This window comes from Sorex araneus, chromosome X (assembly GCF_027595985.1).
Source record: "Sorex araneus isolate mSorAra2 chromosome X, mSorAra2.pri, whole genome shotgun sequence".
Classification (NCBI taxonomy): Eukaryota; Metazoa; Chordata; class Mammalia; order Eulipotyphla; family Soricidae; genus Sorex; species Sorex araneus.
In genome coordinates, this window is record NC_073313.1 from 333168188 (window position 1) to 333192547 (window position 24360).

The window sequence follows — 24360 nt, forward strand, 5'->3', positions numbered from 1 at the left end:
TCCTTATTCTCTTGCCTGCCGCATGCCCGTGTCCCTGCTGATGCTGTGACCCCTAGCTCGTCTGACCTCTGTGCTGCCAGTGTGGTGTCCTCACACTCTACACATGGGCACAGACCTGCACATGGCACACACAGCCGCACATGGACACCCGCACATGGATACACCCGAATATGGGCAGATACCCGCACATGGAACACTTGTACACGGACACATACCCACACACAGATACACCCCCACATGGACACCCTGCACACAGATAGCCCCACACATGGAACACTTGTACACGGACACATACCCACACACAGATACACCCCCACATGGACACCCCTGCACACAGATAGCCCCACACATGGAACACTTGTACACAGACACATACCCACACACAGATACACCCCCACATGGAGACCCCTGCACACAGATAGCCCCACACATGGATACACCCACACAGATAAACCTGCACAGAAATACACCCCCCGCACACAGATACACCCACACACGGATACACAGCTCCCCCCCACAAATAGATACACCCCCACATGGACACGCCCACACACAGATACACCCACACACAGATACCCCCTGCACACAGATGCACCCGCACACGGACACCCCCTGCACATGGATACACCCCCTGCACACAGATACACCCACACACGGATACAACACCACACAGATAACACCCACACCTGGACACATACCTGCACATGGACATACCCGCACACAGATACACCCACACATAGCACATACCCACACATGGCACACCCCACACACACGGCACACAGCACAGGTGGGCACACATTACCCAGAGGCATGCATCGCGCATGGGCATACCCCCACACATAGGCACACACTCTCACACAGCACACACCTGCACATGAGGACACCCCCAAGGCCACGGCTGGCCTCTTCCCTCCTGCTCTAAGTCCTTCTCCCACTACCCCCCCCCCCGCCCCGCCCACCACTCCAGCTCCCACAGGGGCTCACCCAGGCCCCGGGAGCCCTTCCCTGGGATTATCTCCCTGGAGCGAAGAACATTCCCTTTTCTCTTGGACAACGGAAGCTGATGGGTGTGTGATTTGGGGAAGACCTTCCCACAGAAAGTGCTAAGTGTGGGCCCCGCTGCCCAGTGCCCCCAGTCACTGCGTCCAGGCCAGCACTGCCCCTTTGGTTGACGAAGCACATCAACACCTCAGCACTGCTTGTGCCTAGCGGGCTCCGTGCAGTTCATGAAGCACGTCAGGAACCCTGTGCAGTTCTGGTCTCCAGCAACAGGGAGAGTCTCATGCCCGATGCCCCCACCCACTGCCACGCACCCAGGTGCCTTCGAACCATGCCCACTGCTCTGCCCGGGGCACCTGCCCGAGACCGCTACACAGCCCTGCTCCTGCTCCATCCACTCTCCCACCTCGCTCTGTACACCAGCCCCCCAGGACAGAGGGGAAGGCACCCTCCGGGCCGCCCACGGTGACAGTGGCCCAAACAAGTCCAGCAGGACAGAAGCTGACAGCTGGCGGGAAGTCTTCCCCAGGGCCCTTCTAGCCCTGAAAACAGGTCACAGTGTCCCTCTTGCCCTCGGAAGGAAATCGGGGCAGACGTAGTGACCTGGCAGGTGACAGGTGTGCCCTGCAAAAATGACAAGCGGGGCCAGGGGCCTAGCTGGGGTGTTTGCATAAAGATCCACCCAGGGCGAGGACAGGGCCTGGTCCTGGCGCACCTTCCTGGTGTTCTTGGGTGAGGACACGTGGGGGGGGGGGGGGGGGGGCACACAAATGCACTATGGCTCCCCCTGCTGGCCAGAGAGGACAGGTCCCTCAGCAGTGAGAAGGGAGAAGCCCCAGGTCCAAAAAAGGACCTACCTAGGGCCTGAGGGCTGAGGACAGAGACACCAGGGTCTAGCCTCTCACTGTTGGGAGTTTCCCAGGAACAAGGGGGCTACCCAGGCAACTCCACATCTGGGGGGACAGTGTGTGTGGGAGAGACACAGTGGACAGGTCCTGGGGGCTCCGTACTCCAGCTAAGGACAGGAGTGTCCCATGTCTTGGCAGCCGTCTTCCTAGAGCTGGGACACCCCAACCTGGGACTGCTCCCGAGGCAGCAGGGTGGCACGGGAGACAGAGCTCTGCTGCCAGCACCAGCCACCAGGAGGAACAGTGGTGCCAGCCGGTGCCCGGGCTCAACTGGGCTTCCTGGGAGACACTCATGGACGAGACGACGAGGCCGCACAGCAGAGGCAGGAGGAGACTGATCTGGGATTCTCCTTGGGGGAGGGAGGGGTCCCGGGGCTGCGGGTCTAGATAACCAGGGGATGGTCCTCCTGGCAAGCCACCAGGACATTGTCTCCTAGCTCCCAAAGTGCACTTTTTGAGAGAAACGCTGTGTACAGGGTCAGGACACCCTGGGCTGATGTGCCCAGGTCTGGCTCCCACTCCCAGGGGCAGCCACAGGAGACGTCACCCAGCCCAGCCTGTGCCGTGTCCTGCCTATCGGGTCAGGGTCGGTGACAAGAGGATAGTTGCAGTGGCTCCCATGGCAGCTCCACCCTGGCACTCGCCCACTCTGTTAGAGAAACTTGTGCGGCGTCTAGACCCCAGACAAGGCCAGAGCTGGGCTCCTTTCAGCCCCACTAAGCTGCCAAGGTCCTCTTACACCGGATTTGGCCAGTGTCTGAGCTCCAGGCTATCATAAAACTCTTCCCCACAAAGGCCCTGGTGGGATTCTTGCCCCTAATTCAAGGGAATGAGACGATTTGCTCCGCGACGTCCCAGCAGCTGGGCAGCCACTGCTTTCCTGGCCCTCCTTCGATTCCAGGCAGCAGCACTCCCCTTGGAAGTGCCCACCAGGGGCCCCACCCTGTGACCCTAGCAACAGACCCTGCTCTGACCTTCCCAGCCACAGTCCCATGGGGTGGAGTCTGCAGGGCCAGAGGGGTCTGTCCTTAGGTGCTTCCCTGGCTGTGCTTGGTTCTTCCCAGAATTCATCTTGCCGAGGGCTCAGAGAAGCCCAAAGGCGATGCATGCACTAAGGGTGTGGACAGAGCCTGCATGGGAGGTCCCAGGACCCTCAGATGTGGGGCCTTCGGTGGTCAAACTACCAGGAAGGGGCTGTCATGGCCCATTGCTGGTGGTTAAATGAAAGATTCACTGTGTGAGACAAGGGCCTTAGAATTCTAAATTTGACCTTAGTCCTGTACCCACAGTGGCATAGACAGCCCGTCGGGTTGAGAGGACCTTTGCTGTATGTCAGAGAGAAGAGGCCCTCACTCTCGGCTCTGAGGTTGGGGGGTTTGAACAGACAAGGCAGTGGAAACTGAGACCATTCCGCTCAGGGTTTCTGAGAACAACGCTCTCCACATGCGTGTGCCCGAGGGTGGGCGAGTCTGTGCACGCATTGTCCTAAGAGCAGCTGAAGCCTGGGCCGGAGAGATAGTACAGGGGTTAAGGTGGAATGCAGCTGACCCTTATTGGACCCCCGGCACTCCATGGTCCCCTGAGTCCTGCCGGCTTCAGCTCTGGAGGCCTCCAAGCACCCCCAGGTACACCCAGGGAGGTGGAATCATGGGGACCGCTGAGTACTGCTGGGGTGATCCAGGTAATCATTGCTACTGCAGTCTGTCCACGCCGTGTTTGAGACTCACCATGGTACGTGGCAATGTGCTGGGGACTGAGGCCATCTGCAGGCCTGCTGCTGAACAGATGGCACCGCCTGCGGCCTCGTAGAGTACTGGAGTTCAGATAAGTGGTGAGGGCGATGACAAAAATGCAAAAGGCTCACTGCTTATCATTGAGAGCAGTGTCAGTCAATTCATACTTGGGGCCATTTCTGCAAAGTGGAAGCAAAGAAAAGAAATGCCGCCCTCTGGTGGATGTCTTCGAGAGTAGCAGCAAGAAACCAAACCGTCTTGGAAAGTTTCTTAAATCCTGGTGAATGGTTGGGTTTTCGTTTATTTAGTTTTGGTACGATGCCATGGGTTTTGGAACTGCAATCTTATCAACATAGGTCTCCATAAACCAATGTTTTCGAATGGTGTATATCATGTGCATATTTCCTGATATATATATCAAAAATAGTCTTGACTGGAAGTTCAGAGGTATGTTAAATTCTCTCACAATTGTGAGTTCATGTAGAAAATTTTCATTTTTCTTTAGAGCCTCATACATTTTTGCTTTTATATATGTCAACTATATGCTAATTAACACAAAATGGGGTTTTGTGTGTGTGTGTGTGTGTGTGGCCGCCCACTTACAAGATGGTCAGACTTCTTCGTCAAACCCTGAATAAACGGTTTGAGACTCTTCGTGTTCCTGGAGCGAGCAAATACCACTGGGCTACACTAGCACGCGACAGGGACAAATGGAGATGTTACTGGCGCCCGCTCGAGCAAATTGAAGATTGACGGGATAACAAGTGACAAGTGGTTTTTTCTTTTTTGTTTGGGGGTCACCCCTGGCGATGCAGAGTTTACTCCTGGATCTGAACTCAGGAGTCACCCTGGAGGACTTGGGAGACTATGCAATGGAAGGGATTGAACCTGGGTCAGCTGCATGCAAGGCAAGTGCCTTAACTCCTGTACTGTCTCTCTCAGGGGTTGCTACTGGAAGTGCCCAGGACCATGCAGTGCTGGGACCAAACTGCCCCATTTCTTTCTACTTGATTTTAATACTTTCTCATGAAGACTATTTTTGAGAAATTTGTTAATAATTTCTCAATTATTATGTTAATAACTACACTCCATGTAGTTTTGTTCATGTTTCTTATACTTGAGACTCATTGATCTCTATCTGTGGAATTACAGTTTTTAATTAGTGTGGAGAAGTGTTGCCTACTATGTCTTCAAATAAATATCTGAGATGTGAAAGCCTGTCTTCTGTGCTGGCCGGTCAGAGCTCCTGGATCGAGAGCTTTCTCAGTCATCCTAGAAGAAACAGACGTTATTCCTGATGCTGCGTCGGTGCTCAGCATCTATTGAATCCTTGCAATAGAAATTTCCTTGGTCTTGGATAGTTTACTCAAATACACATGATTGCTATTTGTCTGAACACCCCAAGCAAGCCCTCTGTGTATCTCCAGAACTTTTCTTTTTTTGCTTTTTGGGTCACACCCAGCGATGCACAGGGGTTACTCCTGGCTCTGCACTCAGGAATTACTCCTGGCGGTGCTCAGAGGACCATATGGAATGCTGGGAATCGAGCCTGGGTCAGCCGCGTGCAAAGCAAACACCCTACCTGCTGTGCTATTGCTCCAGCCCTGTATCTCCAGAACTTTCCCCATGTGTAGTCTCTCTTTTCCAGTTCTCTGCCTTGAAACTCCAGCCTCACGGATTTTTCTCAGAACTCTTGGCTCCATCTCCTTAACTAAAGGAAATTTCTAGGCTCTCTCTGGGTTCATCCTTTATACACTATGGCCTACTAATTCCTTTAAAGCAATAGGCTGGGACGATCATAGGGTTCACTACATGTATTTTTCACCTCTCTGGAATTGTCCTTCATCGAGAGGTTAATTTCAAGTTGGATATAATACTTTGTTTCAAAGAGTATTTCCATTTTAGGGAATTATTTTGGTCAGAATGGAAAATAGTTGTGACTCTATCTCACCTGGATTCCTGTGGATTCTTCTACTGTGGAGCTGCAAACCTGGCAGGATTTAAAGGATCTTCTCGGGCTACTCTGAGCTCAGGTGTTCCTACAGGAAAGTGCCTCGGGGACCAGGCAGTGCTGGGACCAAGCTGCAGGTGTCAGCCTGAGCTTGAACTAGCTCTTCAAACATAAATTCTTTTTTTTTTTTTAATTTTTGTCCCTGGATTTGGGGATCACATCCAGCAGTGCTCATAGGCTATTTCTGGCTCAGTGTTTTGGGTCGCTCCCAGTGGTGCTCGGGACCCTGTAATGTTAGAAATTGAACCCAAGCCATCTTCATGCAAAACATGTGTTTGAGTCCACCAAGCTATCTCTCCAGCCCCTAGGTTATTTTTTATTGGTGCTTTTCTTTAATGGTTTGGCAGCTCTATTAGTTTGGTTTTGGGCAGGGGGAACACCAGGCTAGGCTCAGGGCTTACAAACCACTGGCTCTGTAATCAGGGATGATCCTGGCTGTGCTTAGGGGACCTGACATGGGTGATGTCCGGGATCAAATCCAGGTTGGGCGTGTGCAAGCCTAGTGCCACCTTACCATTCTATTATATCCCCAGCCCCTCTAGGTTAACTTTGAATAAAGTTACCTTTACTTTTCATGAATCATCTCTAAATTCACAGCTTTAGAGATCACTGAACCATATTGATCTGAAAATGTTAGAATGAAGTAAATCCGTTACAGCCTTCTCATTAACAATACACTTAGTATATTTACCTCCATGCTGCTCCAAATGTGTGTATGTATCAGTAACTACCTTTTAAACAGTTGTTTTATTAACATGAAGCTTGCCTATAGATTTATGCAATTTAATTACTAACATTTTTCACCCTCTCTTCTTCCTATTATTGAGTTACTCACATAGTAACTCTGTAACTCATCTAGTAACTCATGTAGTAACATATAGTAACTCATACAGTAACTCTGGATACATGATTGGCTATTGGAGGACTTGGGACCCTTACCCAAATATATATGTTCTCCTCACTCATCACCAACAATACTCAACCTGCTGTTGACTGCCTAGGCCTCATTCTAAACTATGGTCTTGTTGGTTCATACATTCCCCTTGTTTCTTGATTTAAAGTGCTCCTTTTTCATGACTGGTTGGGTTTTTGTGAGAAGCGAATATTCACAGGACTCTTGATTCCCCCCGCCCCTCCCCCTGCTTCTTGATATAGCTCAGTTTCACTGACAGCACAACCCATCTCTCCCCGTGATCTCCTTTGGAACCGTAAAAGGGTTAGCGCCCAATTTTCTCCACAATGATTCTTGACAATGCGGCATCTGTGTCCAGGATAAGCCTGGCTCCTGTCAAAGATGCGGGGTTCTCCTACCAAAAAGTGCAAAACGAAGAGAAGGGGTGGACTTCTAGTTCTGGCCTTTGCGTTTCTCCAGGGCAGCGCTGTGGTCAGCCGCGTGGCTGCAGTGGAACCCGGCGCCTCCCTTCCCCTCTCGTGGCCTTCGCTTAGACCTCGCCTGCAGGATGCTCACCTGGCGCCTGGCCCACTGTTCCCGAGGTCTGGATAGGCACTCACCCCATTCGCCTCAGCTCCCGCAGCGCCGCCTCTTACCATCCTTGGGCGGCTGGTCGGCCCTAGGGGCCCCCTCACCTGCACGCGCCTCGCAGAATGAGTCCCCAGCGCTTCTGCAGGTGGAAGCCGCCCGCCCCATCCCAGGCTTGAGCCACTTTCGCGGTCCTGGAGGAGGGCGGGGCGACAGCGCCACCTTGCGGGCAGCAGGCGAATTCCGCGACGCCGCGTCTGATCCAACGAGGGAGTCCTGGGTGTCATCCTGGGCTGTGTGCGGGGTGACCTCAGAAAGGGACGGGGGGGGGGGTGCAAGGGGTGCCCTTGAAGACGGAAGAGGCCTTCTGCTCCTGGAAGAGGCGCGGGAGTGTCTCCCATAGAGGAGAAAGTGGGGTGCAGTGGGGAAGCGGGGCCACCAGGTCCTGGATGGATGCCCCAGATTGCTTTTTTTTTTTTTTAATTTTTGCTTTTTGGGTCACAACCGGCGATGTACAGGGGTTACTCCTGGCTCATGCACTCAGGAATTACTCCTAGTGGTGCTCAGGGGACCATATGGGATGCTGGGAATTGAACCGGGTCGGCTGTGTGCAAGGCAAACGCCCTACCTGCTGTGCTATTGCTCCAGCCCCACCCCAGATTGCTTTACTGGGGCTTTGCTCTTGCCCGTGGGTGAGCCGGGGCGTGGTCACCGAGAGAGCTGGTGTCACTTGGGCATTAGCCACGTAGTCACTCGTGGCCCATAAAAGTCTGTTTCCTGACACATTGGGGCTGGGAAATGTACACTGTGAAGGGACCGGTGTTGGAACATTGTAGGACTGAAACCCAATCATGAACAACTTTGTAACTGTGTATCTCACAGTGATTCAATGCACTGTAGCACTGTAGCACTGTAGTTTGGTTATTCATCATTTGCTCAAGCGGGCACCAGTAACGTCTCCATTGTGAGACTTATTGTTACTGTTTTTGGCATACCGAATATGCCACGGGTAGCTTGCCAGGCTCTGCTGTGCGGGTGGGATGCTCTCAGTAGCTTGCCGGGCTCTTTGAGAGGGATGGAGGAATTGAACCCGAGCTGGCCGCGTGCAAGGCAAACACCCTACCCGCTGTGCTATCGCTCCAGTCAATTCAAATAAAACAATGTTTTTAAGATAATAAGTCCATTTCATCTGTAAAGCGGATAGGAACTCGGGGTCTGCCCTCTGTATGGGAATGAAGACCCTGGAGACCAGCCCTTGGGCTGGGAGTGTGGTTGCAAGTCCACCCCGGGCTCCACACTGAGTGAAAAGTGCGTGCGTGTGTGTGTGTGTGTGTGTGTGTGTGTGTGTGGTGGGGTCTTTCCTCTCTCCTTTCCCCCTGAGCTCTCCCCAATCCTCTCATTCTCACACCATCTTGCACCCCAACTCTGGAGCCTGGCTCCCCACACCTGCCTGGGAATGGGGGCCTGAGGGGGGGATGGATGGTCACATCCCTCCAGGCCCCAAACCCAGCTCTCCCTCCCTCCACAGCACCGTGGGCAATGTGGGGGCCTGTCCCTCCCCCGGGCCCCCCTGGGGGCTCCCTCCCACTGCAGTCATAACCCAGTCCCCCACGTGTGGGGAGTTGAAGGGTGAAGGAGTCTCCTGCGGTTGGGTATTCCCCACTCGGGACCCCCGCCCCACCCCTGTTCTCTGGCTTCTGCTCCAGGGGAGCCGACAGAGATGGGTCACACACGGGGAAGCCAAGCACGGTAGATTTACTGGGGTGAAACCTGCAGGTGAGCACAGCACACGTATACAGAGCTCCAGGCAGCGACCCCCCCGGCACCAGACACCAAAGTAGCAAGGGCTCGGGGTGTGGCTTTGGAAAGTTCTCTTGGAAATCAGAGGGCAGCTTTGGTGCTCAGAGATTCAAACAGAAAACTATACAAAACCAACCCATAAATATATATTATATATTATATATGTGTATATATATATATAAAATTGCAAAATAAAAGCCCAAGAAACTAATCATCCATCTGCACATCAGTGGCTCAAAAAAGTGTTAGCAGAGAGAAAGGCAAAACCGTCTGTGTGGGGGGGCGGGGGGGTGCATGATGGGGTGGTGGGGGCTGGCATCATCTCAATAGCAGAAAGTATTTACATGGAACCCCTGTTTGAAACCTCACCGTCACTAGGGAAAACCAGCACGCAGACAGAATATGTAGAGGGAAGACGATTGTCAGACACAGACACAGTCACTGAGACCATCTACAGCTCCGAGGACCCACACGTCTCTCTAGTCCCCACTCCTACCTAGCCGGGGGCGGGGGGGGGTCCAGGCACCACACCCCCCGCCGAGGACAAACACTGCAGATCACAGGGGTCTACAGGTGGGGCAGCTCCCCGCGTCAATCTCCCACAGAGCAGGCCCGGTGGGCGTGAGGCGGGGGCCGGGGTGAGGCCCCTGGCATGCAGTAAGGGCTTCAGTACATAGAACTGCCGCCTTCTGTCCCTCCTGCCCCTCTCTCTCTCCCTCCCGTCCACGTTCAAAGTGAAGATCTGACCTTGGAGCCTCTCAGGGTTCCTTAGCAAGGAAAAGACATTTGACTCTTCTCCGGCCGTTCTCCACCCCCTCCCATGTTGCCCTCCCCCCAAGCCTCCCCCACCCCCAAAATTCCTCCCTTTTTCCCTGTCACAGAGTTACCACATCCACATCCCAGCCCGAGTGCCCCAACCCTGCCACCCTGTGGCAGGGACTGGAGCCCGGACACAGCTACTCCAGAACAACCGTAAGGTCTGCCCTACCCAGGCTGGGGCCCAGCCTCCCCGAGAGCCTCCCTGCCTCTCCCGCCCTGCAGACCCTGCTTCTCACGGCAGTAACCTAGCTCCAGGGCATACCGTGAAGGCAAGAGGCGTCGGACATGAATTTGGCAAAACCTAATGCCACCCAAAGCATGAGCCGCAGCAAACCCTGCCTCTGTGCTTCCAAGAGCACCTGCTATTTTTTTATCTTGGGATTTTTATCTTTTTTTTTTTTACTCCTTCTTATAAAGGGAAGTCTATCTTTATTTTTTCTTTAAAATGCAAGGAACTTTCTGTACTGAGAAGAGTTCCCCGGGGGTCTTGGGGAGGAGACCTCACCTTTCATGTGTGCTCTCATTTCTGGAAGAAAAAAAAAAGCACCTTCCACATGCAAGAAGACGTGGCCGTGACACAGGCCTTTGGAACCTTCTCTCCGGGCACGTGCTTCTCCCAGGGTGTCACGGGTGATACTGTGTGCTAATAACCCACACGTGTCTGGTGTTCGAGTCGGTTCAGACCTCGGAGGCCTCGGTTAAAATCACCCCTTTTGGGAACCAACGTGGAACGGTTGGCATATGGGTGAGGGGCATCAGGTTTTGGACTGGGGGGGGCCCGTGGGACAATGTGTAGAGAAGTCTCCATTCTCACTTCTCAGACTCTTTGGGTGTCACTGTCTCAGAGGGTTTTCTGGGGCTCAAGGAAGGGGTGAGCAAGGGGGGTTTCTTCCAAGTCATCAGCCCTGGAGCCCACCCACCCCAGGGCTTTTGCTGACCCGCATGAGTCCCATGGGTCAGCGTCCCCAGGTTTTCTCAGGCAGCCACGTCACAGGCTGACAGCCCCTGCTCTGGCCACGCCATCTGAGCTCTGTAAGAGGTCTGGCTCACAGGCCAATGGTGGCCCCTGTGTCCAGCTGCCCCTGTGAGTACCAGAGGGACAGTTTACTGGACCTGCGTCCTGAGCCAAATCTTCCCAACTCCTTTTTAAAAAAGAACTTGTCTGTCCGCAGAGGAAAATCCTCCTTTTCATGAGAGAGGAGTCGGGGAGTTAAGAAATCCCATTCTCATATGGAACCTGGAGGAAATCACAGCTTCTTGGGTGCATGTAAGTCAGGGGGCGCACAGGGAGCCCCACTTTGGGCTGGAGGTATCCCTTGGGGCACCTTTTTCAGTTAGAGGAGGGTCACGTGGTGGGGAGAGGCAGCCAGGCTCACCTCTCTGCAGCTTCTCTGCCCTGGTCCCTCCTCATCCTGCTCTTCTTCCCATGGAAACAGCCAAGACACCTCTCTACTCCCCATGAGGTGGCCAGAACAGTAACTTGGGGCAGGTTTTTCAATCCTATATTATCAGGTGGCTAATTCAAGCAGCGGGTTTACTAGATGTGAACCTATTGCCTGCTGCTTCTGAGATACCCATTTACACACCTATTCCAGGTACGAGGCAAGGTTTCTGGCCCGCTTGTACCCAGAGTCCCAGAAGGTGCCCTTGGACCGCCCCCCGCCCCCTGCACGCCTGTGATCTGGCTGGGCCACACTTCGGTGTCCTCAGCAATCAGTGCCTGGCCCTCAAGCCTCGGGCTGAGCATGCCCCTCGTCCACCTGGGAAGAGGGAATCATCAAATGACCAACAGCACACCTACACCAAGACACAGAGCTGGAACCTGCTAGCGTCTGTCCACTCTTAGAACATTGCTTTGTCCTTGGAAATCCTTAAGAAGCTATATCCAAAGACCTTGATGCTTAATTCTGTGCTGGAAAGGAAGATGTGGTGGCAGGCCGGCTACCAAACACGTTTCGGGACTGACAGTTCAGGAAGGCCTGTTCCAGAGGGCATCTCCTGTTTCCCAACCATTCTCCACTCAGTCGCCAAAAGGGTTGTCCTCTGAGGCAAGTTGGATCATGACTTGACCCCAATCCAAGACCCTCAGCGCCTTGAGACCCCTTATGCCATCAGTCTCGCTCCTGCATGCAGTGCCAGTTTCCAAGTCACCTTCACCCAGGAGACAGAAGCCTGTGCACCCCCCACCCCCCACCTCACACTTGATGGTTGAACTGTACAGAAAGGTTCAGCGGGTTCGTCGTGGCGTTTTCTGCTTCCAGGTCTTTACACGTGTTCTTCCCTCATCGTGGAATATCCTGCCAACCCTTCATCCTTCTGGAAAATTCCTCATTGTTCTGAGACTCTTAACGCATCCATTACTCCTTTCAGGAAGGCTTCTCTGGACTAATAAATCTTTGCTCTCTTGCGCCGCGCCATGCCCTTACCTGTTTCGTAGCGTGTGTCCAAGTCTCCCATATTTACAAACTTCCTGAAGCCAGGGTTTATGTCTAGCCCCAGACCCAACTCACTGATGATTTTCAAATGAACAAATGGATTGCTACGCAGCACGCCCATGGCATGAACCCCATGGACAACACTCCAATAAGGGCTGGGCACTTACACCTCAATGGAACCTCATCGCCTAGGCGGAGCCTCCCTGTGGTGAAGGGAATTAAAGCCAGTCTGTGGGACACCGTCCGAGCGGCAGCCTCTCACACAGAGAAAGCTGCATCGGCAGCAAGAGCCACGCCCCCCCCCCTCGGTGCCCACGGCTTCCGCTGGTTATCCCCGTCTGAGAGTTCACTTCCTTCCAGAGTCAGGACATGCCTGGGGCTTAATGGATGCTGAACAATTACTATGATGGGATGGTGGATGAGTGGGAAGCTAGTTTTTTATAAAGAAGGCAGCAAAGGCATTTCTCCTGTCATAGATTTCTCTGAGGCATGACTGGCCCTGACCGCTTGGGCTGTCCATCGCTAGACGAGACCCAATCAGAGAGCAGAACAGAGAGAGGGGACCTGGGGATGTGGCTAAGGAATCTGCATGACAGGGGTATAGGCTCAGCAATTCCTCATGCTTATGTCAGTTTCTCCCTTCTCAAAACATAGGCCAAAGATGATGCCGTTTACCATCTCGTTCTCAAAACTCTTGCCTCTCCTTTGTCAGAGATCACCCTGGCCTTGCCACAGTGTCAGTGGATGGGGACTCAGCATGCACCATGAGGGAGGGCAAAGGGTGGGGGGGGTTCACTTTCCCCTCCACAACGCAGTGGACACCAGTCACAGAAATAGGTCCTGGACTCAACAGAGCCATTCAAAGCAAAAATTCTAGACTTGAGTGACCTGGATTCAAGTTCAAGCTCTGGATCTTTGCAGGCAAGTCACCTGAAACAGGCCACCCCAAAACAAGTCACCTGAAGCCAATCTACTCTTCGAAGGCTCTGTTTCCTTGCCCATAACGTGAGACTCATCTTACCCTGTGAGGGGGAAAGGATACAGGACTGCACAGCGTCTAGCTATATACAGTAAATGCTCTAACAGGGAAGCTCTGATTAAGAACTTGCAAAAATAGTTTTACACGAATCAAGACAAAAAGGGAAAATATTCTTTGTAGACACTGTGCTTTAAGGAGGATGGATTGTCTATTTTGGGGGGTGCCAACAACGCTCATTAATCAATGTCCCATGTAATAATAGGAAAGGCTGGTGTTGGCATCTGAAACAGTAACTGTGGCTATGACCACATTCATGATGAACAGTGACAGGGCCAGGGACCCCTGAACATTTCTCTGCCAGCTGGTCCATGGGGATTAATCCTAACAGATTCTTTTCACTGCTCTCCGAGGGATCCCAAATGATTGAGTCAGAACCTGAGAGTGAAGGTGCGAGGGGAAGCTGTCAGGTTCTGTCTGTGAGCTATGGCTGCCAGGGCTGAGGGATGAGCAGGGCACACCTGACTGCCAGGCGGGTGGGACAGGAGGAGTCACACTGCCCCGTGTGTCACGCAAAGCTAAAAGGCCTAGAAAGAACTTCCTGTGCTACTTAGATCCTCCTTGTCAGGAAGGGTCAGGGAAGGATCGAAACTTCCCCCAAAGCACGAGACCCCTTCTTTCTAAGCTCACTTTCTTTCTGAGCTGTTCTTTGAAGGAAACTGAGATGCACACTTCCACTGGGGTGAGTTTCTGGCTCCTTCTATGGAGTAAGCAATCCCCAACCCTATGACTGGCCGGGCTTGCCCTCTGTCTGCCAACTCCTTCATCTGTCATTCACGGGGTTCCATGAAGAAAGCTCAGGGTTAGTGGTTGAGGAAGCACAAGCTAAGCCATCAGCCCTCGGGCGTAAAGAGTAACTTCAATTGGCAGGGAAAGGGTCGATTTGTCTGGTTCCTATGAGCAGCAGGGTTGGGACTCTGGAAAATAGAAGAGACCTGGAAATGTTGTAATGGCTCCATCGGCAGGAGATTGGATTCCCGTGGGGAAAAGGCCGGTGCTCAGAGGGAAGCCCCCATCCGTCTGGCCTCTCTAACCTCTGAGAGCTGGCCCCCCCTCTGGCCTGCCTGCCGGGCTCAGAAATAGCAGGCAGCATCCCCACTCGGCAGTGTTGTGTAGTGGAAAGTGCTGGACCGGGAGCCGGGAGGCCCAGATTCCAGCACAGGCTCTACCACCAACCAGCAGTATAACCTTGGGAAGTCACCTGATCTCTCTGGGATGATTGTAAAATGAGGGGTTGGATGAGTGATCCCTACGTTTCCCCCCCGAGGTTGTGATTCAGGGTCCTGTTCTACCCCTCCTTGGCCCTGTGCTTCCAGGAACAGATGAGAGAAGGGAGGGATGGTGGGGAGGAGGGTGCTTATAAACGGGAGCCCCACAGTGCTACGAATCAGGACTCCACTTTCTCCTTCTTTTTGCTCTTTTTCAGGAAGGATGGGGTTCGGAATTTCTTTTTCTTCTTTGAGGGAGACTTGGAAGGTGAGCCCTCTGGAGACAGGGGGCCGCTGGTGACCGACTCGGTTTTGTCCTTGGAAGCATCAACATCCGTGTCGGCATTGGTGGTCATCTGGCTCAAGCCTTTGCTGAGAATTTCCTCTGCGGTCTGCTCCTCCTCTCTCCCATTGACCACCACCCCTTTGGGCTGCGTTGTTGGGGGCTCTGTGGTGTCTTTGCTTGTTTCTGTCTTCTTAGCACCTTCTAGAAAAGAAAGACCAAAAGGTGTGGCCCATCAGATTTCATCCTGGTGGGAGCATCTACCTGAGGCTGGCAGAACCATTTCTAGGCAATTCTTTAGCCTATGTCCAAAGTAATGGGAGGGCAGGATTGGCATTCTAAGGCACGGGGCCGGTGCTCACCCAAACTCGAACCCTCTTCTACATGACTGTCCTGGGGAACAAGCCCTTGGCAGGCCAGTAAGATTGTTTGTCTACAAATGGAAATAGGCCATAATGTCTAAGTCAGGCAGAGGTTCAGTCAGGGTCCCAGCCCAGAACATTTCCAGCACAGAAGAGGGGGACAGACACCAGCAAGGTGAGAAGCCGACAGGGGCGGGAGAGTGGGACCGTGTCCTAGTCAGAGGGGCCTGCAGTCTGGTTCAGCTTCGCCTGTGAGAAGAACAGAGGAATGACATGTCTTCGTACCCACTCAATTTTCTATACAAGTAAGGACTTTTGAAAATGTGGACAGTATCTGCACAGAAGACTGTGAGAAAAGTGGAGGACAGGGGAAGGCTGTATTTCCCAAGTGACTAGGACCACATGTTTCTGAGATGTGTGGATCCACCATTCTAGGGGCCTATTCTGGGGGCCGCCGGGCCCTTCAGGTCTTGAACCCTGTGGGAGGGAACCTAATGAGATGCCCCCTCCATGTTCAAGGCCAGGACTGCCTGGACCCCACATACAGTTGCCCTTTCTCCTGCTTCCCACTCTCACCTCACCGACTTCCACTCCCACTTTCTGCCCTGTCTGGGGCGCAGGGAATAAGGGACTAGATGGCTGGAGAGCAGCAAAATCTGGAAAAATGGGGCGGTGTGGGGGGAGGATAAGTGGAATCTTATCAGGAAGAGGGTCGCTTAAAGGAGATGGTACTTAGTAACCAAGGAAAGGAGCATGTCACAGAGAGTATGGCTGACCTTTCACCCCTGCCAGTGAGCCTAGCCAATGAAGAGCTCAGAGATGAACTCATGGGTGCTGGATCTCCCCTACGGGGTAGGGAGCAGGGATGCCAGTGCAAGGCCCAGAAATAGGCTTCTCTGACTTGCTGCTGAAATCAAGCCCAAAGGACTGATCATTAACCTAGACCCCAAATGCATGGAGCCTTGGTGACTGCCTAACACTGAAGCCACTTCCACAAGGCCTGTGCCACCATGTGGACAAGCCAAAGAAAGGCTCCTTAACAGTCTTGTGATTTTTAGAATAAAAGATCTCTGACTGCATCCAGGCAGCAGCACAAACCCAAAGCCCAGAGGGCACTGAAAGAACAGAGCAGGGGCGCAGAAACCCGGCCAACAGAACTGCCATATGGCCAGTCAGTGAACTGCTGATGCAGAGACGGATGCTGGGGTGTGTCTGTCTGGGTATAAATTCCCCAACACCAATGTCAGAAAGATTCAGTGTCTGAAAGGCGAGTGAACGACGCTTACCAGTCCTGTCCCAGTGACAAATTTTGAGACAGAAGTTGTGTGTGTGTGTGTGTGTGTGTGTGTGTGTGTGTGTGTGTGTTTTCTTGGCAACACTAAGATATGCTGGGAATCATGGGCGGAGAATGTCTACCCCATATTTACCTCCTCCTGGAACTAAGACAGCGTGACTCACAGCCAACAAAGTGTGACTTCTGGAAGGGACGTCCAGATGACTCTCTATAACTTCCCTCCAGTCCCCACGGTTGAGACACGGAAGTTCCACTAAGAATCCAGACAAACTTTTCCATGTAACAGCTAACACGTGAAGATGTGTGATCCCTTCCCACACTGAATCTGGGCCAGCCCTGCATCCCAGAGGATACCAAGGGAAAGCAGTGTAAGTGCCACTGAGCTGGTCCAGACCGAAGACTTAAGAAAACCTTGTGGTTTCTGCCCTTTGTAGTTTGGGGGATCCCTGGTGAAAATACACATGAAAAGGCCCTACAATTCACATGGAGGATGGAGGGAAGGAAACCAAGTGAGAGACAGAGAAGAAACCTTGTCACCCCAAGACCCCAGCCTTCAGGCTGCCCCTGTCAAGACACCTGACACATGAGTCAGGTTAGTTGTGCTCCCAGCAGGCATCAGTGAAGTGCAAAGCCATCTTGCTGAGTCCAGTCAACCTACAGAAGGACTGATTTCCATCAAGTAGGTTCTCACTAGACACCGTGATTTAATAATTATCTACTACTGCATAACCCTGAGAGCAAAGTAAACGATAAGAATGAATTATCAGCAGCACATGACTAGGACCTAGCAGCACATGACTAGGTCCTTTTATATTCATTAGCCGGTTCTATCCTGATAATGTTGTGTATTCAGAAGGGCAAAGATTGGCAATATTCTAGAATATGCTGTGTTCTAACGTGACATTTTTGAGATAGCTACACAAGTAAGTGGCAGAGCTGATTTGATGTCAAGTGCAGGGCTATATTTCTAACTGTGTGTGTGTGCATTGTGTGTGTGTATGTGTGTGTGTGTGCATGTGTGTGTATGTGTGTGTGTGTACGCGCACAGGCTTAGTCCACATCCCCCAGTGGGGCAATTAAGAGATGGAGTCAAGGTGAGCGGGAGATGATGGTGAGAGAGATGACCAGCCATGAAGAAAGAGGATCTGACTCTCCTTCAGAGCCTTGCGGGGAATGAGGCAGGGAAACAGACGAGGAAGGACACTGAGGTGACTCAGCACAATGAGTTTCAAGCAAAATGACAGACGATGAGAAAGCAATGCCCAGACCAAAGTGTGAGCTAAGTGAAAGCAAAGATATTGCGCCAGTGGTCAGCCTGTGCTTCTTGGAGACTCTAGCAAGCCCTGGGTAGCAGGACCGTCCCCACTGGTCACTCACGCCTCAGCCTTTGGGTCTGCTCTAAGGAGGCCTCTCTTGGAGCTCTGTTGGCTAGGCAGGAAGACTCACTTTTCTAACAACTCCAGCCCAGTGTGGCCAGAGAGAAGCAGGAGTCCTGTGTGTGGTGAGAACAGGTCAGGCCAGGGGTCCTCCACCTGTTTCTACCCCTTCTTCCGCCCCGTCAGCTGAGCTGCAAACTCCTCTCCAAAAGGATCCCAGGAGCTGACACGAAATCTCCCTTGTCCCACGCCTGCCACAAGCCTCCTCTCCAAACCAGATTTCCCGTCTGCAGTAGGTGCACATGCATCCCTCACAGGCATGACCCCAAGGCCAGTCACTCCGGCCCACAGCCCTGGGAGAGGACGGGGGCTTCATCGGGGTCCATGCATTAGTAACAGGGAAACAGGTGCATTCCCGGGGATCACAGCACCCCATCACAGCAAGTGCCCAGCAGCCGGCCCACTGCCTACTCACGGTGGGGCTAGTTGCTTCTGAGGGGGCACGAGGGGGGGGTCGTTATGGGTTTGTGCACGTGTGGGTCTTGTGTGCGTGTATCATAGAGGGAAGCCTTGTCCATGCACAGCACATGTGGAACTGGTCATGAATTTTATAGCCAGGAAACCTCCAGAAGGTTGGGGTTGTGAGTTGCAAAACACAAACACGGGAGGAAATGTCTTTCTTGTGAACAAACTCTCCCTCCCCCACTGCGGGTGCTGGAGTGAGTTAGTCACGCGCCTCTCTATACTTACTACACGGACAAGTACTCAGAATCGGAGGAAATTCCTTTGATGAAGGCACACGTGGGGAGAGAAAGGGAGACAGGCAGACAACACCACGATGAGACACAATGAACAGTCAGGGACATCTGCTTAGGCTATGGCCTCAAGCAGATGGGTTTCTTCTGGCAATTCACTTCAGGAGGCCACTGGGGGTGGGGCGAGGCGGGGGAGGGTGCCTGCAGCGTCCACGAGTGTGGCCATTCCACCCAGGAGGGAGAAGATTCCAACAGGCCCCAGCACCAGCTCTCTGGTGAGGGCAATGGGGGCCCCAGGGGAGGAGTGGGTGTGCCCGGGGGCGATTTCAGGCTTTCATGGCTGAGGTAGTGTGGACTGAACAGTATCAGTATCACCATATGTGTAGTGTTCATCTCAACTGAAATGACATCTTACTTTTTTTTTTTTTTTTTAAGTTTTGGGCCACGACCTGAGGTGCTCAGGGTTTACTCCTGGCTCTATGCTCAGGGATCACTCCTGGCAGGACTCAGGGGACCATAAGGGGGTGCCGGGGATGGAATTCAGGTTGACCATGTGCAAGCCAGCTTGCCCTGCCCCCTGTACTATTACTCCAGCTTTCTTTCTTTTACTCTTTCAAAAGCATATTAGGAATATTAGTAGTAGGCTTGGCAGATAAGGGGATGCAGGCAGAGAGATGGCGTGGCTTTCTAAAATTAGTAGCTATTAGTAGTTAGCAATTGAATCTGCCTAGAACCCCCACTGGTAGCTAATGAAGTGGTGCTTGGCCTGGTCTCTCAGGCTCTCCTGGAGAGATCGTACAGCTCCAGTCTGCAACTCCTCCCTGTTTATCTCAGGACCTGGGGCTGGCGGGGCGGGGTGAATGCCCAGGTGGGTATCAGGACAGTGAAAATCCCCCCAAGTGAGTCCCCTGTGCAGTCCAAGTGCGGAATGACCGCCTCGCTGGGAGTTAACTGATCTAGAGACTCAGGTCCCAGGCCAGACCTGCTCCACTGGAGTCTTCATTTCAACAAGACCCCGACACGCTGCTCCTGCATCCTGAGGTCTGAGAAATGGGCTGCTACAACTAGAAGGACCCACCAGCCCGTGGAGGCTGAGCTACAGGCCAGCCTGATTCAAGAGTTGCTCTTGAACTTCCCATCATGGCTTTAGACCAGGGCTAAACTTCAGTTGTTTGGTCACAGCTTGTGCATAAAACAAGCTTAAGTTCCAGGTTCCCCCAGACTCTTTGCGAGCCGGGGAACAGCACCCTTCGGAGACAGGGGCCCTGCCGTCTGCACACCTGCCCCCTCCATGCAGACCGTGGCTGCGGCCATGCCCCCAGCCTGCTCTGCGCCACTCACCCTCTACAGACTTGGCCGGAGACACCACGGGGCTCTCTGTGTCCGGCTTCACTGGGCTCTGGGCTGGAGAAGCAGGCGCGGATTTTACAGGGGAGCCAGGCTCTGCCGGGGCGGTTTCTTTCTCTCCTGAAAAGGCAGAAAACCGCCCCAGGACAGAAGTCAAGCGGAGGAGAGATGGAACAGACAGACAGAGTATGTGAAATGTCCTTTTCTCCTACTCGGTCCTCCTTTCTCCTGGCCTAAGGGAGCTGCTTGCCCTAACTCTTTCTGCTCCCCTCTGGGGCAGGCACATGAAAAAGGTCAACGCATGTGCTGTTTCCTCCCTTGGGCCACAGTCACGAAGGGGATTTGTCACCAAGGGAAGAAGGCCGGACGTCAGTGGGCTTCCCATCTGGAACGGACAGCCGTATTTTAGGCAGTTTAGCCAATTTCCCCTATTCAGGCCCTAAGTCTGAGGGACAAAGCACCCTCGTTTTCCCTCTGTTTCTGCAACGCGCCCAGGAGCATGTCAACAAAGCAGCAAGGGTGCTTCCGGGCTTGGCTTGGTGGCCAGGGAGACAGCCTGCTCGGGAGGGGGTGGGGTCAACGAAGAAGGAAGACCCTCTGGGTATGAACGTTGAGCTGAATCCATAGATGAGACCCCAAATGGTCTGGAAGCAAAGGCAGGGTCAGCTCATGTGGGGGTAGGGGGCGGAGGGGACCTTCCTCAGCAGAGGGGGTCTGAGACGGGATCTAAAGGGGAGAACATTGTGGGCTGAGTTAGTTGAAGGGCAAACTAGGCCAGAAGGGGCAAAAGCAAATTGAGGGCGTACAAGCCATCAAGAGCATGACTGTTTGGGAGGCCACGTAGCGAGATGAGGAGTCCCAAACAGAGGCAGGGGAAGAGGCATGAAGGATTTAGCTGGTGGAGAGTTCTGAGGGCCAGGCCAGAAGGGTTCCTAGGTGATCTGATAGGCGATCCCTAAGTATAATCATCACGGTTGTGACTTTCTTTTTTTTTTTTGCTTTTTGGGTCACACCCAGCGATGCACAAGGGTTACTCCTGGCTCGGGACTCAGGAATTACCCCTGGCGGTGCTCAGGGGACCATATGGGAGGCTGGGATTCGAACCCGGGTCGGCCGCATGCAAGGCAAACGCCGTACCCCCTGTACTATCGTTCCAGTCCGGTTGTGACTTTCTTGTCACGGCTATCACTTGTATGGCGCTTACCACCCTAAGCCGTAGTTACAGGCACCAGAGTAAGTGCTCAGTAAGCATTAACCCCTTTATGCCCGGCCCTGAGCAAGGAGGGGGCACGATTGTGATGGAAAGCACTACGACAATACAACCATTTGGTGATAGGGCAGGACACTCAAAGGGAGGTGATAACAGAAAAGGGAGAGAAAAGCAAGCGAAGATGATAAATGAAAGCAAGGGCTGGGGGTGTGGCTCTGTAGCACTGTAGTTCCATTGTTCATCGATTTACTCAAGCGGGCACCAGTAACGTCTCCATTGTGAGACTTATTGTTACTGTTTTTGGAATATTGAATACACCACAGGGAGCTTGCCAGGCTCTGCCATGCGGGCAGGATGCTCTCGGTAGCTTTCCGGGCTCTCCAAGAGGAATGGAGGAATCGAACCAGGTCTGCGCGTGCAAGGCAAACGCCCTACCCGCTGTGCTATAGCTCCAGTCCAGGGTGGGGCGGGGAGGTGGCTCAGGGTGAGCTAAATACAATGCATGCATGAGCCCTGGGTTCATGCATGTAAAGTGTGTATATGAACAAGTGATAAAAATACATGAATGAGTGAAAATGAGCACAAGATGAGTGAGATGAGCAGGGCGAGGAGTCAGGGGTTCCGGCCTCTGGCCAGGAGTCATCTCTATTAGTTGTTCTGTCATGATGGCTGGATGTCCCCTCCCCTGAGCTGTCCCCTGACCCCTGTGAGGTCCCAGAGGACTGGGCCATTTACCTTCCAGTTCCAGTTTCTTTCTCTCCACCTCTTTCTTGTACTCCTCCAGCTCCTGGTCAGTGAGTTGGCTGAAGGGGTTGGGAACCGCCTCCTCGGAATCGTCTTTGGTATCTGCGTCACCCTTGGCCACCAGCTGGCTCTCTGTAGACTGAAAGTTAACCAGAGTGTGTGTTGCTCTCTGAACGCCGTGCCCAGGCCAGGCCGGGCCTCTGCTGCCTTTCACGCTCGTGCGGCTGCCAGAGGTCTTGCTAGGGCCAGCGCGGCAGGCATGCAGCTCCTTGGAAACAGCTCAGGGCCCAGGTAGGGCTCGTCCACTCCTCCCCATGGCTACCTCACCCTCAGGCCGGGATTCTTGGCCCACTGACTGGATGAATGCAGGGCTGGGGGACACCCTCTTCTCTGGAAAGGAAATTCAAGGATGCTCCCCAGCCGGAGGAAGACACACCTTTATTGCAATCCCGCCTGCAACGCTTCCAAGTCAGCAATAGGCAAATACAGACCCCGGCGCCAGTCCGCAAAGCAAAGCAGTGGCTCCAGCCAGCTTCATGCCAGCACCGCCCCCCACCCCCACCCCACCCCACGCCATCCCCAACAGCAGCACAAGCCACAGCACACACAGCAGTAAGTCATACACAAAACACACAGTGGTTCAGCATTCTCAGTCCACACTGTTAGCCCTTCTGGGCACACAGTCCTAGATCCCAAGGGGCCACACTCCCGAGTCTCAACTCTTCAGCCCACCCACACTGCTGGTCCCTGCACGCCCGCTGCGGGGCCTTACGCCTCTGTGGAGCTCTGGGAAGCTCGCCAGCTGGACCTTGAGCAAGTTTTGGGAATGCTTTGGCCCCTCGAGTCCGAGGCAGGGACAAATGTTCAAGCCCCAGAGCCCCTGTTCCTAAGCTTGTGCCGCCTTTGAGAATGCAGTGCTGGAAGTTGAGAGTGACCAGACAGAGCCGACAACCAGGGGAGTGGGCACTGGGTCCACACTACCTTCCCCACCCACCAGCTCCTCTGAGGGGGGGGGGGGTCCTGGACTGCTTCCAGAAGAGGCGCAGCACTGGGACTATCTGTTGACGGAGGAAGGGGGGAGAGGGGACATTTGAGCCACACCCAGCAGTGCTCAGGGCTTCCTCCTGGTGGGGCCTAGGGGGCCATATGTGGTGTGGACTCTCTCCGACCCAGCACTGGGATTGCATCCAGGAATCATGGGGTCTCAGAGACTCTAAAGCCAGGATTCCCCAAAGAAGGACTCCAGGGAGAGCAAAGCCTGAGAGAAGGGCAGCGTTTGGGGCTCACTCACTGCGGTGAGAATTGTGGGATGTTTGTGTGTCCTTGCCCTGGTGGCACATTGGATGCTGCTCATTTCAGCTGAGAGGAAGTGGGAGAGGGGGCAGGGGGGTGTAATGACACCACCCTGTGTGCTCCCCTGCCAATGGGCACCTATTTTTGAGCTGTGGCCAGAGCTCGAATCACCCCTCCATCTCAATTTGCTCTGCAGAGAGGAGTCATCCCCCAGCATCCCGACCCTTGTCACCGCTAAGGTGAAGGCCGTGCCCACTTCTGCCTCAGGAGAATGGAAATCATTGTCCACGGGAAACTCCCCTTCACCCCTATGGCCGAGCACTAGACGAACACTACTCTATCTCAAACATGGAACACTGACTCTCTACTTCCTAACGCTATGCGGGTCTCCATCACGCAGGAGCATGGGGTCTTTAGGGGCACGGGGACACAGCCTAAGGCCTGATGGGCCTGTGTTCACACACAGCCTCAGGAGCCACTGGGAGCTGCCAAGCACTCCTGTGACTTACTGGATACAAAGGGAGGCCAGGGAGACAGCTCACAGGGCTGGAGCGCAGGCTTCCACCCCCCACTGCACCATCCTCAGAGCACTGCTAGGAACTCCTGAGCACTGGCCTGGGAGTAGTCCCCAAGCATCACCAGGTGTGGCCCCCAAACAAAAGAAGGGTGGGGAGAAGAGGGAGGGAGGAAGGTAGAGGGGTAGAGAGAGGAGTGAGCTCCTCTGTGGTAGGGAGGGGGGCTGGAGGGGAGCTGGCCTCACTCCAGTAGCTGCTTGAGGTGACCCCGCCCAGCGCCCACAGGAAGCGACACTGTCCTGGTCCTCACAGCATCCGTTTTACAGCAAGAACACCAGCGCCCCCAGGGAAAGGTGGGCACCAGGACTCAGAGGTCCTGCTGCCCAGCCCCGGGCTGTGAAGACCCAGCAGGCAAACGTGTTTCCCCTCCAGGCGGGGGCGGCTGCGGCTGTACCGGGCTCTTCTCGGCAATGACGCTCGCCAGGAGCTGGGACTGAGGCCCCGCTGACTTCACGTCCTGGCGGTTCTGTTCTCGGATCTGCATGGGGGAGAGAGGGGAGCATGAGGGAGCGGTCCAGGAGGGGGACCCACACAAGGATGGGCCATTCCCGGGGGTCTATCCTCGAGCCCCGTGGGGACTCGTCTGATCCACAGCCAACTTGGAACTTCGGCCCCAACAGTCTCTCCTTCAGAGAGAATTTGTAGTTTGTGTAAAACATCATCTTCTGCTGCACTCTGGGAAGGCAGACAGG

The 24360-nt window shown here is 53.8% G+C and overlaps 1 protein-coding gene across 2 annotated transcripts in view; it reads right to left on the reverse strand.

Moving 5' to 3' along the window:
* Positions 1–9455: 9455 nt before the first annotated feature.
* The window catches only part of ADD2 (adducin 2), a 110928-nt gene continuing 96023 nt past the window's right edge, over positions 9456–24360 (reverse strand). The window contains exons 13-16 of one of the 2 annotated variants that reach the window (XM_004609137.3): positions 24063–24146; positions 21792–21939; positions 19841–19966; positions 9456–14916 (exon numbers count right to left, since the gene is read on the reverse strand). In XM_004609137.3, coding sequence (XP_004609194.1) covers positions 14609–14916; positions 19841–19966; positions 21792–21939; positions 24063–24146 — 666 coding nt within the window. In that variant the 3' untranslated portion in view covers positions 9456–14608. The remainder of the gene's footprint in view (positions 14917–19840; positions 19967–21791; positions 21940–24062; positions 24147–24360) is intronic. The other variant, XM_055123460.1, reaches the window with a different exon arrangement.